The sequence below is a fragment of the Haliotis cracherodii genome, unplaced genomic scaffold (genome assembly GCF_022045235.1).
Source record: "Haliotis cracherodii isolate W230 unplaced genomic scaffold, xgHalCrac1.p SCAF_10, whole genome shotgun sequence".
In the NCBI taxonomy this organism is placed as follows: domain Eukaryota; kingdom Metazoa; phylum Mollusca; class Gastropoda; order Lepetellida; family Haliotidae; genus Haliotis; species Haliotis cracherodii.
Genome location: NW_027266265.1, coordinates 51,778,156 through 51,792,921, shown reverse-complemented (window position 1 = coordinate 51,792,921; position 14,766 = coordinate 51,778,156). Strand labels below are relative to the sequence as shown.

At 43.6% G+C, this 14,766-nt stretch overlaps 1 protein-coding gene across 2 annotated transcripts in view; it reads left to right on the top strand.

The window, feature by feature from the left end:
* The first annotated feature begins 275 nt into the window (after positions 1–275).
* Positions 276–14,766, top strand: part of LOC139454513 (semaphorin-5B-like) — a 28,198-nt gene continuing 13,707 nt past the window's right edge. Inside the window, exons 1-2 of one of the 2 annotated variants that reach the window (XM_071236267.1) lie at positions 276–627; positions 11,350–11,466. In XM_071236267.1, coding sequence (XP_071092368.1) covers positions 384–627; positions 11,350–11,466 — 361 coding nt within the window. In that variant the 5' untranslated portion in view covers positions 276–383. The remainder of the gene's footprint in view (positions 628–11,349; positions 11,467–14,766) is intronic. The other variant, XM_071236268.1, reaches the window with a different exon arrangement.

The window sequence follows — 14,766 nt, the reverse complement described above, 5'->3', positions numbered from 1 at the left end:
ACCTGTGTCTGTACTGTCAACTGTACATATATTCTCTCTGACATCTTTACATGTGTCCAGGTCTGTATGTTCAGATGACTGTTGACAACACCGCAGTGGTATAAGCAGTATTTAATCTCCGCTGTAGCAGTTCTAATGCAAACGTAGCAGTATTTGCTAACTGTAGGGAACCCACATGTTTTCTATAGCCCGGGATCAAACTAATTGTCATGTGAAGACGTTGTGGGCAAACAGAAGCCACTGCAAGATTTCTATGCAACATCCAAGCCACCCCGCCATCGTCGCACACACTGAGTCAGTGGGTACGATGTTCTGGGACAGTAGGGCTTCAGCTTAAAAGAAGGCGAAACTCATCGCCCGGCGCAGTCGATACGGAAGGAAAGATGAGGCCTGGACTACTCTTCTGCGGCTTGTTATGTGCGGGGATACACCTCGTCCTTGCTCGGACCTTCCGTCAACGCAGCCAGACCAATAATGGGCTAGAACTCTCTTTGAGTAAACGGAATGTGTATATGCCTAGTTGGTACGCGTTAGTCTTCCTTGATCTCCGGTATAGTGTCTGCAGCAATGTCCAAGCAGTGACCGCAGAATCATGGCGGTTCAAATCAAGATTCGGGTTACCTACAAGTAAGTTGGGTTTTCATTTATACTTTTTATGAGCTCTTGCGTTAGTAACTTTAGTATACGTCAAAGACGTTGAAAAGATTGGCAAGCTTTGTTTCGATACCATTGAGTTGGTAACTCTCCAAGTTTTGTTTTCTTTCGCAGTAAATAAGGTATTGATAATTAATTAAAAACATAATTCAGGGCAGTGTCTTTTGTTTAAAAAGAAACCTGGTGTCTCAGCGATTCATTCATATGCTTTTCACTTTTACGCCCAATGAAATATGTTTTGGCGCATAATCGAACCTTGGGAAGTGTGAAAAGTAATACCTATATTTTGTAAAGTCGATAATGTCCTCTCTCTTGTTAACTATGCAAAAAACTATATCTTGGTACAGCCTTAGAAGAGACCCATAGTCAAAATATAAAGTATAAAGTCCAACTAGATATAACAAAGCTACAAAACCTTCCATAATTATAAGAAATATATATATACAGGCGTTGGAGAAACGAAAATCGCTTATGTTGTGTGATTGGTAAGGTCCATTATTATTATTTTTGTGATTTTATTTCTTTTGGGAGTACACAAACAATACGTTTACAGAATATAGTTCACTTGCATTATTATGATAACTTAATGGTCAAAGTGTTCGCTTGTCTTGAAGTAGATCCGGGTGGGTATTCCCCTCATAAGTACGCAGCGTGAATTCCATTTCATGCCAAGATATCTGCTTGATTACATTTAGTACCCGTGAATATCCGGGTAAATTCAGTGCTCCAGGTTATTTGTTGAGGAAAACCGAAAATAACATAAGACTGTATTGCTTTGGTGAAACCCACGGGCACGTCTAAGGTGCTAATAGACCAAGTGTCATAATCAGTCTCAAATAGGGATTCGAACCTACGATGAGAACCTCCTGGTACAGCTAATGAACGCAGGTCCGGAGCCTTAAACTACTGTACTGACTGTGCCCGTCCGAAACCTGAGAACGCAACCGTCGCAATACGATTGTTATTTATTTTTCAGAATGAATTTTGTCTATTCTGTTTGCGCGGGTGATGCAGTCTGGAAGAATACATGTCTTAACATCAAACGCTTAAACAAATTGAAATTTGCTTTGATATCCGTTTTAAGCCCAAATATGTTGCGGTGTTAATGACAAGTAAATTGGAGGATTGTCGTGGAAGACAGCGGAATGTGTAGTTATTGTAGAGAGGCCCTGCTTAGTATTCATAGTTACTGTCCTGTAAATCCGTTAAGACGTGTCTACCCGTGCCTCTATACCCGACACCTGGTGTCGCTATTGTACTGCATTATATGTGAATGAGAGCGGTAGATATACGTAGCTGTTACCTACTACTCGGCGAGCCTATCTTTGACACAAGACAAAGTCAATGAATGGAATTCCGTTTTTTAATTAAATAACAATTACATGTTGTAATTTCGTACTTTGACGGATTTGTTTCTACCATGATGACGTCACCGCATATCATCATTATCTATTATGTATACATATTGGTAAGGAATGACTTTCTATATCATTACATTTTAACTACAACGAAGCGTTATCAATAATCTCAACATATTGGTAAAGGTGAGGTGAGGGGACATGGGGTTTAACGTCGCGTCCAATATTATTGCACATATAAAGCGACGTGCATGCACGTGTGTGTGTGTGTGTGTGTGTGTATCTGGAGTCCGGACTGATGCCGATTTATAGTGCTAGCTCACAGAGATACCATCCTGCAGTTTAACATGGATACCTCACTCAGACAGTATACTGACTCCGAGCAGACCAGTCCTTGTTTTAGCCCCTTAATGCCGAGCGCCAGACGGGGTAACAACAAGTACCATCGTTTAACGTCTTTTGGTATGACGCGGCCTGGGATCGAATCCCGTACCTTCTATTCTCTTGGCGGACGCTCTTCCACTAGACCACGGAGGCGGTCCTATTGGTAAAGGACAATGGTGGATAGCATTCCAATATCATTCCACGACGTCCAATATCTTTAAATCTGTTATGGTAATTACTTGGTGAAGAAAATGCTGCATTAAAGACATTCGTATATACTGATATATTTCTCAATCAATCGCAAATGAGTTCGAATCCCATATTCATCCCGATTATAATCCTTGGTTTATCAGAACCATATCCGACATCGAGGTTTTCTGCAGAGATTTCTTATGATTACGGAAAATGTTTTGTCGTATTAATTTCATTTTCATAAACGTTTTAAACTCCACGACCTTCATCGCTTTGGGGTTTCCTCCCCAATAAGCTGACAAACCGGAATAAAACTGTAGTACAGTTCAAAGCGCTACACCCACTCCACCACCCGCTGTACGACCCTGCCCAACACAACAAGTACATGTATGGGTGGGTGTACTGTCCTGACATATGCCATACAATGGATTTCGGAATTGGATAGAGACATAGTCTTTCACGATCTGACATCCAGTCCAGATCAAGACAATGTCATTTGTAGCAAGTTAGGGTACTTTTTGGTAGTTAAGGTTAGGTTTGCTGTTTGGTTGGTATACAACATATATTTGATTTGTAACACAAATAGTGTTTAAAGACATCAATCAAATTTGGTAGGACTTTCATTTTGCCTGCGCCTCGTCTCCCTTTAACGGAGTCGCCTTTTCGGATACGCTACTTGCTTGACACGGGGCACGGTCACCAAGTGACCTTCATACCTTTCACGGTCAAGGTTACAACTACGCTTATTGTACAGTAGCTGTTTATATAGTCGTTAGGATTGGTGCACTATGAAATGAAGATATTTGTATCAGGTATCAGGTATTTGTATCAGGATCAAAATAACATCCTGTCAAAATGAACATTAATATTAATACCGTATTCACTGTTTTGAAAACACCTGGTGTCATCTCATGATTTGGCTGGAATTGTACAACCGGCTCTGCTTTGGGCAGAAATGTCTTATGAAAGGGTTTTGTCGCTTTTATTTACATACCACTGTCCATGAATATTATCGAAGAGCAACTGCATGGACATAATGACACTATATGTGATAGCGGAAAAGCCTTTCGTGAAGCTAATTGCTGCTAGATATAATCTGAAAGTGTCCAATGCTTTCGTAACAACGGGTGAGTTGGGTTTGAACACTGCTTTGAACAATATTCCGGTTATATCACGGCGTGTCACTTTAATGTGAGAGGAAAGCCCGAAGTAATACAGCTCTCAGACGTTTACCACTATGTGTTGAGAAACCTAGAAATATCATCGGGGCGAACCGGGATTCGAACCCTCAATCAAAGGCTTCTGGAGTGCCAATGGGAAGAAGCAGTTTTGCCAAGCCAATTTCGGCGCTAGACGACTGGGCTACCCGTCCCCCCTTAAACATTGAGAGATACTAGGAGACTGGACCACCAGTGACTAGTTATTATGAAGTTATTATTATTATTATTATTATTATTATTATTATTATTATTATTATTATTATTAAGTTATTATGAATTATATTTTGTTGCGTATCGTGGCTCTATTACAAGCTATGCAGAATACGAATACAAACTTCTCCATGTTTATACTCAAACTCGGACCCTACAGCGACAAGAACATACAATAGTCAGACCCTATTCACGGCAGTAGGGTCATGTATGTATACACAAATGAATCATTGTCGAAACAGTCACGACACACAAGCGTCGTGACGATTGGGAATGTCAGGTTAAAATAAATGTCACGAATATAACAAATGAACTTCATGCCTGTTTCCACCCGTTTCATACCCTACATCTTTAACTACTGATACAGGTAGCCCCACCTATGCTGTCCCCGACATATGGAGTCAGGTCTTTGTCGAACACATACCCCTTACATTACATGCCGTGGGCTATTTGCCAATGTATGACCTACTTTAAGTACTGATTCACCGTGTCCCTCCCTTACTGCCTTCATAGACGTTATTCTAACGGTGGATGAGTGAAGGACTGCTCGTCAATATGAAGGCGTTTTGTTATTTTGTCATATTTATATCTACGTTTGCATTAAGGGCGTTATGATGATGCCTGTGCTCACACTGAATGTTGTACGACTGTGTTTTACAGTGCAATGAAAGCCAGTTTTTTTATTGTAAAATACAGGTGAGATAAACGCTGGAGGTAGGTAATGAGTGGTGAAATGTATTTAAAGATGGGACCTAATGGATGGCTGTCCTGATGTGGAACGGGTGGTAGGGTGGTATAAGACACTACAAATCCCGATAATGAACCGTGGTCTGTCATTACATCCCCTTTTTTTTAAAGTTTCACCAACGGCAACGACCTTTGGGATATACTGCTAAAACGGCAAAAAAACAATTTCAGTACAGTGTACGTTTGTACGTTCGTTAAATGGATATGCCACACTATTGTAGAAAAGCTGTAATATCTTAAATAATTTACGCGTTTATAACCACTGCAGATTTACATGTACGCTAAATATATAATATATAACGTCAACGCTAGTGGATAATCAGCCTCGATTATCTGCCGAAACAGATTCCACTGGGTGTACAAGGCACAGTAGCAGTGAAAAGAATATGAATAGATCACTGAAGGTCAGTGATGACACCAAATGTCCCCGTAAAACCCCGTTATTACGGATACCCTGCATTCCGGACTGGGACTGAAGGACGTCTACATAGGCTAAACGTCATTACTCAGTAACAATGAATCGGTATCCCGGGGGTGTCCACAGGGAACAGAACACTCCATATAAACGGGGTTCACTTTAAATACTTTACGTGGGTTCTGGAGTAGAACCGGAGAGCGGAAGGTCCGGGGTTCGATCCCCGGCCGCGTTAAAAGATGGCACTTGTTGTTACCCTGTCTGGCGCTCGGCATTAAGGGGCTAAAACAAGGACTGGTCGGCTCGGAGTCAGTATACTGTGTCTGAGTGGGGTATTCATGTTAAACTGCGGCATTGTATCTCAGTGTGCTAGCACTATAAATCGGCATCGCTCCGGACTAGTACAAGCAGCCACACACACATACGTGCATGCACGTCGCTATATAAGTGCAATAATCTTGGACGCGACGTTAAACCCAATTTCACCTCACCTCACCTCTGGTTAGGAATAGGGCCCCAGCAACCTATGCTCGTATCAGGCTACTAAATATGTACCCAGACTCGGTACATTGTACCCCGACGGCTCAGGACGTTGCTCAGTATAGCAATCTCTGGTTTGTTAGGAAAAGATTCGATTAAGAACAAACCGCCGCCATACAAGAGGACTATTTGTGACTGCGGCGTTAACAATAAGTATATTAACAAATCATTATGTAATAACATGCTGATTAATTGCAAATAACAGAAATTTAGTAAACGGAAAGATATATGCGATAGTTTAAGATGATACGAATAGGATGATATCCTTAAATGCAAACAATGACGTCTCTTTGTACGCATCGTTATAACATAGATAAATATATTCGGAGTTTATGTTAACAAACCTGCTGTTGTTGAGAGCACGTCCCTGCGTGGGAATGATCACAGGATGCCGTTCACTGGTCATATTCCGCACACAGATACAGACTAGACGCTTCACCACCCGCGAGGAGTACAATGTCGGGACATATGTGTGTTGTATCATCAATACAACATTGACAAGACGTATACAACATGTCGGGAGTCTGTGTTTGCCAACATGCAGTATTTGACGAAGTAACTGCTTTAAACATTATGAAAACACCTATAAGGGTATGCTATACATCTTTAAAGTTCTTGAAGACAAGACACGCTTGGATAAACACTCTCAATTTTGAGATGCACATAGGACTGTCTGATGAAGCTGCGTTTTTGTCCCGCATAATCAAATTTGTAACGAAATGTTGGGATTATAAACAAGTGGGATGAAATATTTTTGCCATTTGATTCAAAAATAATATTCTGTACCCGTGAGTTTTAATGTTTTTGTGTGGATGTTGTTTTTTGACTGCTTTCTTTTTTATGACGAGCCAGCAATATTCCAGCAATACCACGGCGTCCTGTAAATAATCAAGTCTGTATCATATGTTTGATAATTTGAGCAATATCCAACCTGGTCGGGATACGATAGCATGTGTGTTTGTTTGTTGCCGCACTCAATAATATTCCAGCTATATGACGGCGGTCTGTAAATAGACGAATCTAGACCAGACGATCCAGTGATTGATATTATGAATATTGAATCAGGCAGTTGGGATACGATGACATGCATCAACCAAGTCAGCGAGCCTGACCACCCGATCCCGTTAGTAGTCTTCTACGGCAAGCATGGGTTGCGGAAGACCTATTCTACCCCGGATCTTCACGGGTCACGATGGCATGTAAATCTTCTTCTGACCATTTCATCCTGTTTGTCAGTTTTCGATTCACGTAATAGTCACAACAATTCACCGTTTACGCCTACTGGAATCTGTTTGGGCAGATTCTCTGACGCTGACGTTTTGTATTTAAAATATTAAGGAGCGATCTGGAGACCTATAATGCTCCGGACTGCCTCTTTGGTCCAGTGGTTGAGTGTCTGCTCGGAGAGAGGAAGGTCGGGGTTCGATCCCCGGCCGTGTCAAACCAAAAGACTTTAAAAGGTGGTACGTGTTGTTATCCTGCCTGGCGCTCGGCATTAAGGGGCTAAAACAAGGACTGGTCGTCTTGGGGTCAGTATACTGTGTCTGAGTGGGTATTCATGTTAAACTGTGGCATGGTGTCTCAGTGGTCTAGCACTATATAATTGGCATTAGTCCGGACTAGTACAAGCAGACACACACACACACGCACGCACGCGCGCGCTTCGCTATACATGTGCAATAATCTTGAACGCGACGTTAAACCAAAGGTCACTTCTCCTTTTAGTTTTTAGCATCGCAGACCAAAACAATTTGTTCATTGATATTTTTCACATAATCATGACTTGGGAGGATCTTTCGCGATGAAATATTCGTATTCGAAATCGGAGTCGTATTTAATGCTAAAACTTTAAAATATATTTAGTTAGAAATAACAAGGTTTCACTGCATGTGTTTTTAGACATAACATACTGTCCCGATTGTGCCAAATAGAAACCTTTTTTCATATGCCTTTCCAATAAGGAATTATGAATATGCGAAGAAATCAACATATCTCTTGGTTAGGGTATTCAATACCCGTTAATACAGTCACGTTTTCGCGATCTTCTTGGTTAACCCAGTCAAGAGAGGCAGGGTTAAATTTAAGGTCAAGTTCTTGACAAAGAAAGTTTAAATATGATAACGACCTCTTCTTTTAAATATTTGTAAAATAGCTTTACTTTTACAAATAAACCGTTTATATATATATTAATGAGGCTGAACGGCAATAATCTCGTAGCGAAAGTCAGGAGGTTTCATATGTGACATGTTTTTCTTATGCATTGCTTGGCTTTCATTAAAATGCCGGGCAAAAGAAATATTACACTTGAAAATTGGATTTGAGCAAAAATTACTAACGTCATCAAAACGGCTGAAAACAGTAACAGAAACACTGTAAACGTAAGATCCAAAACACAGCTATGATAGCCGTATCAAATACATCACCATCGAGTAACCATTTCTTGTTTATTTATTTGTAGCCACCATCAAACATGGATATATACTTTCTTTTGCCAGGCCGTTTTTAGTCCTTTAAGAACAGCATTAACTGAAATTATTGATTAAGAGCAAAATGCATAATTTATGCAAACAAGATAAGGCGTTAACAAACCGTATGTTTCCGTGTCAAGTATGTCAAACAGATCCACGAAGTCTTTTACAGTGTGTACAATGCATAACAGAATTCTGGAAGCATTGAACTTGAATCATTATGTTATATATAATGAAACATATTTCAAGCAGTGTACAGCTGTCGTAGTTTCGGTCAATCTAAACCCTTTTCATGAGGAGCCTATAGACGTCTTTACTATCACTTACCATTGTACTAGCCCATCGTGAAGTACATGTACATACTCTGCACAGCGCGCCTCTCCCTGACCTTGCTGTTTGATGACTACATTAGAGCATATAGACCTTCTCCCTCACCGTGTAGGGAGCCTCGCCCTCGGCAAACTACCTGATTAATCATGCGTTCACTACACCGCCGCTTAATGCACCATGTCCGAGGATTCGTCCGGCAAATTCTCGGCTATGGTGCAAATTCCAGTTATATCATACTAATGCGACAGACAGTCGGAAAGCAAATGTTAAACACAGGGTAGTGGTAGGGTAGGGTAGGGTATAACGCCGCTTTTAACAATATTCCAGTTATATCGTGGCGTGTCAGCTTAATGTGGGAGCTCGAAGTGATGCAGGTCTCAGACGTTTACCACTTCGGTGAAACCACGAGTATGGTGCTGACAAACCTAGAAGCATAATCGGGACGAACCGGGATTCGAACCCACAATCATAGGATTCTGGCGTGCCCAAGGGACGCAACTCTGCACAGCGAATCGCGGCGCCTTAGACGACTGGGCCACCCGTGCCCCCTCACACAGGGTAGTAATGTGAATGTTTATTAGATCTTTAGCATGAGTATACCCGTAGATGCGTAGATAGGTGCTCATTATATCAATCACTGGATTGTCCAGATTATTTCAAGTAAGTAAGTAAGTAAGTAAGTAAGTAAGTAAGTAAGACGTGTATCCTCGATCCCTTGCCACATTGCAGTTGTACTTTGTGTTAACCCTTATTCTTTCCACATCACTGTAGACCGCCTCCCTGGTCTAGTGGTAGAGCGTCCGCCCTAAGAGCGGAAGGTCCCCGTCCGCGTTATACCAAAAGACGTTAAAAGATGGTACTTGTTGTTACCCTGTCTGGCGCTCGGCATTAAGGGGCTGAACAAAGACTGGTCGGCTTGGAGTCAGTACATTGTGTCTGAGTGGGGCATTCATGTTAAACTGCGACATCGTATCTCAGTGGGCTGCCACTATAAAATCGGCATCAGTCCGGACTAGTACAAGCAGCCACACACACACACGTGCGTACACGCTATATAAGTGCACTAATCTTGGACGTGACGTTGAACCCCATTTCCCCTCACCTCCACATCACTGTCAGTGTCCTCAAAAAATGATAAGCTCTATTGATTTGTTTTTCTGTCCTACATTTTGGGTCAGATATTTCAAAAGTTACAGAGATACAGTATTATTTGCAATGAAAAAGAGTGTGTCCACCGACGAAACGATACTCAATTATCCCCTACTTACGGCAAAATATTATGTGTTTAAATGTAAAATTCTTGAAAATATCTGTACATTTAATAACTATGTCAAGAGTTTCATGTACAAATTATTAACAAACATCAGACCATGTAATGACAGAGCGAATATCAGAAGCTCTGCCCAAGTCATGTCTACTGAGCGTTCGAATCAGGACGAAACATATCTCAAGAAAACTCAGTGGATATATGTTACTGTACATGTTTTGGACAAGGCGTGTGTAAATGTGTCAGAAAAAAAAGACAGACATTTCAACGGCTATTATGTTACAATATCAAACGACTTCAGCCGATAGCCGGGCCTTATGTTATTATGTTCAGACTACCTTAGATGAAAAGATTAACAAACAATGATGTTTTGTGGGATATAATGGGCAGAGTGTGGATGATGCAGGTGGAGGCGATAAGCAAGGTCCTACCGCGGACTAGAAATCGCATACAGACCCTATCGCGGGTATAGCAGGGCCTTATGTTATTAACACAGGGGAAGTAAACGGGTTAACAATGGTGTCCTTTGTCAGTAGGAAGTAAACGGGTGACAATGGTTACCTATATCAGTAGAAAGTAAACGGATTGACAATTGTTACCTATATCAGTGGGAAGTAAACAGATTGACAATGGTTACCTATATCAGTAAGAAGTATACGGGTGACAATGGTTACCTATATCAGTAAGAAGTAAACGGATTGACAATGATCATCTGCATCAGTAGGAAGTAAACGGGTGACAATGATCATCTACATCAGTAGGAAGTAAACAGGCTGACAATGGTCACCCATATCAGTAGGAAGTAAACAGGTGACAATGATCATCTATATCAGCAGGAAGTACACGGCTGACAAAGATCACCTACATCAGTAGGAAGTAAACGTCTGACAAAGATCATCTCCATCAGTAGGAAGTAAACGGGTGACAATGATCATCTATATCAGTAGGAAGTAAACAGGCGGACAAAGATCACCTATATCAGTAGGAAGTAAACAAGCTGACAAAGATCACCTATATCAGTAGGAAGTAAACAGGCGGACAAAGATCACCTATATCAGTAGGAAGTAAACAGGCTGACAAAGATCACCTATATCAGTAGGAAGTAAACAGCTGACAAAGATCACCTGTATCAGTAGGAAGTATACGGGTGACAATGATCATCTGTATCAGTAGGAAGTAAACGGGTGTCAAAGATCACCTATATCAGTAGGAAGTAAACGGGTGACAATGATCATCTATATCAGTAGGAAGTAAACAGGCGGACAAAGATCACCTATATCAGTAGGAAGTAAACGGGTGACAATGATCACCTATATCAGTAAGAAGTAAACAGGCTGACAATGATCACCTATATCAGTAGGAAGTAAACAGGCTGACAAAGATTACCTATATCAATAGGAAGAAAACAAGCTGACAAAGATCACCTACATCAGTAGAAAGTAAACAGGCTGACAAAGATCACCTATATCAGTAGGAAGTAAACGGGTGACAATGATCCCCTATATCAGTAGGAAGTAAACGGCTGACAATCATCACCTATATCATGTCATCCCTTCTGTTTCAGTCTGTCCAATCCTAAGACACTATTGCGAGAAAATAGTACGAGACAAAACTGCAGTCGAGTGCCAGATCAGCATAGTAGCTACCGAAGTCGCCAGCATCTGTAATTGTGCCACGCCAGGTAAGTGCCTTCAAAATCTCCTACAATGTGTGCCGGTTGGAAGTGAGATAGTGTGGGGTGAGAGTGAGTGTGGGGTGATGGTGAGTGTGGGGTGAGAGTGAGTGTGGTGTGATGGTGAGTAGGGGGTGAGAGTGAGTGTGGGGTGAGGATGGGTGTGGGGTGAGAGTGAGTGCGGGTTGAGAGTGAGTGTAGGGTGAGAGTGAGCGTGGGGTGAGAGTGAGCGTGGGGTGAGAGTGAGCGTGGGGTGAGAGTGAGTGTGGGGTGAGAGTGAGTGTGGGGTGAGAGTGAGTGTGGGGTGAGAGTGAGTGTGGGGTGGAAGTGAGAGTGAGTGTGGGGTGAGAGTGAGTGTGGGGTGAGAGTGAGTGTGGGGTGAGAGTGAGTGTGGGGTGGAAGTGAGAGTGAGTGTAGGGTGAGGATGAGTGTTGGGTGAGAGTGCGTGTAGGGTGAGGATGAGTGTTGGGTGATGGTGAGTGTGGGGTGATGGTGAGTGTGGGGTGATGGTGAGTGTGGGGTGATGGTGAGTGTGGGGTGAGAGTGAGTGTGGGGTGATGGTGAGCGTAGGGTGAGTATGAGTGTAGGGTGAGTATGAGTGTTGGGTGAGTATGAGTGTTGGGTGAGTATGAGTGTTGGGTGAGAGTGAGTGGGGTGATGATGAGTGTGGGGTTATGGTGAGTGTGGGGTGACAGTGAGTGTGGGGTGACAATGACTGTGTGGTGATGGTGAGTGTAGGGTGAGGATGAGTGTAGGGTGATGGTGAGTGTAGGGTGATGGTGAGTGTAGAGTGAGGATGAGTGTGGGGTGATGGTGAGTGTGGGGTGACAGTGAGTGTGGGGTGACAATGACTGTGTGGTGATGGTGAGTGTAGGGTGAGGATGAGTGTGGGGTGATGGTGAGTGTGGGGTGATGGTGAGTGTAGGGTGAGGATGAGTGTACGGTGATGGTGAGTGTAGGGTGATGGTGAGTGTAGGGTGATGGTGAGTGTAGGGTGAGGATGAGTGTGGGGTGAGGATGAGTGTGGGGTGAGGATGAGTGTGGGGTGATGGTGAGTGTAGGGTGATGGTGAGTGTAGGGTGAGGATGAGTGTGGGGTGATGGTGAGTGTAGGGTGAGGATGAGTGTGGGGTGAGGATGAGTGTGGGGTGAGGATGAGTGTGGGGTGATGGTGAGTGTAGGGTGATGGTGAGTGTAGGGTGAGGATGAGTGTGGGGTGATGGTGAGTGTAGGGTGATGGTGAGTGTGGGGTGAGAGTGAGTGTTGGGTGATGGTGAGTGTTGGGTGATGGTGAGTGTAGGGTGATGGTGAGTGTAGGGTGATGGTGAGTGTAGGGTGAGAGTGAGTGTGGGGTGATGGTGAGTGTAGGGTGATGGTGAGTGTAGGGTGATGGTGAGTGTAGGGTGATGGTGAGTGTGGGGTGATGGTGAGTGTAGGGTGATGGTGAGTGTAGGGTGATGGTGAGTGTGGGGTGATGGTGAGTGTAGGGTGATGGTGAGTGTAGGGTGATGGTGAGTGTGGGGTGATGGTGAGTGTAGGGTGATGGTGAGTGTAGGGTGATGGTGAGTGTAGGGTGATGGTGAGTGTAGGGTGATGGTGAGTGTGGGGTGATGGTGAGTGTAGGGTGATGGTGAGTGTAGGGTGATGGTGAGTGTGGGGTGATGGTGAGTGTAGGGTGAGGATGAGTGTAGGGTGAGAGTGAGTGTGGGGTGATGGTGAGTGTAGGGTGATGGTGAGTGTGGGGTGATGGTGAGTGTGGGGTGATGGTGAGTGTGGGGTGATGGTGAGTGTGGGGTGATGGTGAGTGTAGGGTGATGGTGAGTGTAGGGTGATGGTGAGTGTGGGGTGATGGTGAGTGTGGGGTGATGGTGAGTGTAGGGTGAGGATGAGTGTAGGGTGAGAGTGGGTGGGGTGAGTATTAGTGTGGGGTGATGGTGAGTGTGGGGTGAGAGTGAGTGTTGGGTGACAGTGAGTGTGGGGTGATGGTGAGTGTGGGGTGAGAGTTTGTGTAGGGTGAGTATTAGTCTGGGGTGATGGTGAGTGTGGGGTGAGAGTGAGTGTTGGGTGAGAGTGAGTGTGGGGTGAGAGTGAGTGTAGGGTGAGAGTGAGTGTGGGGTGATGGTGAGTGTGGGGTGATGGTGAGTGTGGGGTGAGAGTGTGTGTAGGGTGAGAGTGAGTGTAGGGTGAGAGTGAGTGTGGGGTGATGATGAGTGTGGGGTGATGGTGAGTGTGGGGTGAGAGTGTGTGTAGGGTGAGAGTGAGTGTAGGGTGAGAGTGAGTGTTTGTTTGCTTGTTTGTTGTTGTTTAACGACGCACTCAGTAATATTCCAGCTATATGACGGCGGTCTGTAAATAATCTGAACCATATAACCAGTGATCGACATCATGAGCATCGATCCCCGCAATAGGGATACAATGAAATGCATCCACCAAGTCAGCGAGCCTGACCACCCGATCACGTTAGTCGCCCCTTACGACAAGCATAGTCGCCTTTTACAGCAAGCATGGGTTGCTGAGGACCTATTCTATCCCGGATCTTCACGGGTCACGGTCGTTTGTATATGCTTTGCTTCAATTGTCATGTGTCATGCTTTGCTTCAAGTGTCATGCATCATGCTTTGTGTTAAATGCCATGAGTCATGGGGGGGGGGGGGGGGGGGGGGAGCGTTTCTATAAATACAAATGGACCACATGTATGAACAGCGATAACCCATATTTCTCTTCTTTCCAAAAAAAGCTTTATACACAACCGAGCTGGAACTTCCTACACTGGAACTCACAAATAACTGACAGAACTCTATAACGATTGCAGGCACGTACTGGTGTACAGAATGTGTTTCACTGTACTGAGTGAGTGAGTATGGTTTTACGCCGCTTTTAGCAATATTCCAGCAATACCCCGGCGGGGGACACCAGAAAAGGCTTCGCACATTGTACCCATGTCGGCGTGACGAGCGAACGCTTTAACCACTACGCTACCCGACTGCCCCACTTTACATTCAGTACGTTCTGCACCATGAACCTCACAGAAACCTCTTTTAACATGTTGAACTCCATGTAAGTTAAAGCCTTTCAATTATTCTCAAAAGAAACATTTAGCACATGAATTCACAGGCCATGCAATGAGATACATATTAAATGGTGACACTCTTGCACCACACAATCTGCTAAACACTGCCAGACGGTCTGAACACATAATGCTCAGACCATTCCAAAACCATACGAACATAAGTTTGTTTCTTTTCCCTGATGAAATCCAGGAGCTCGGTTATCGTGAGACTAACCAAGAGTCATAATCGGGGTAAGATTC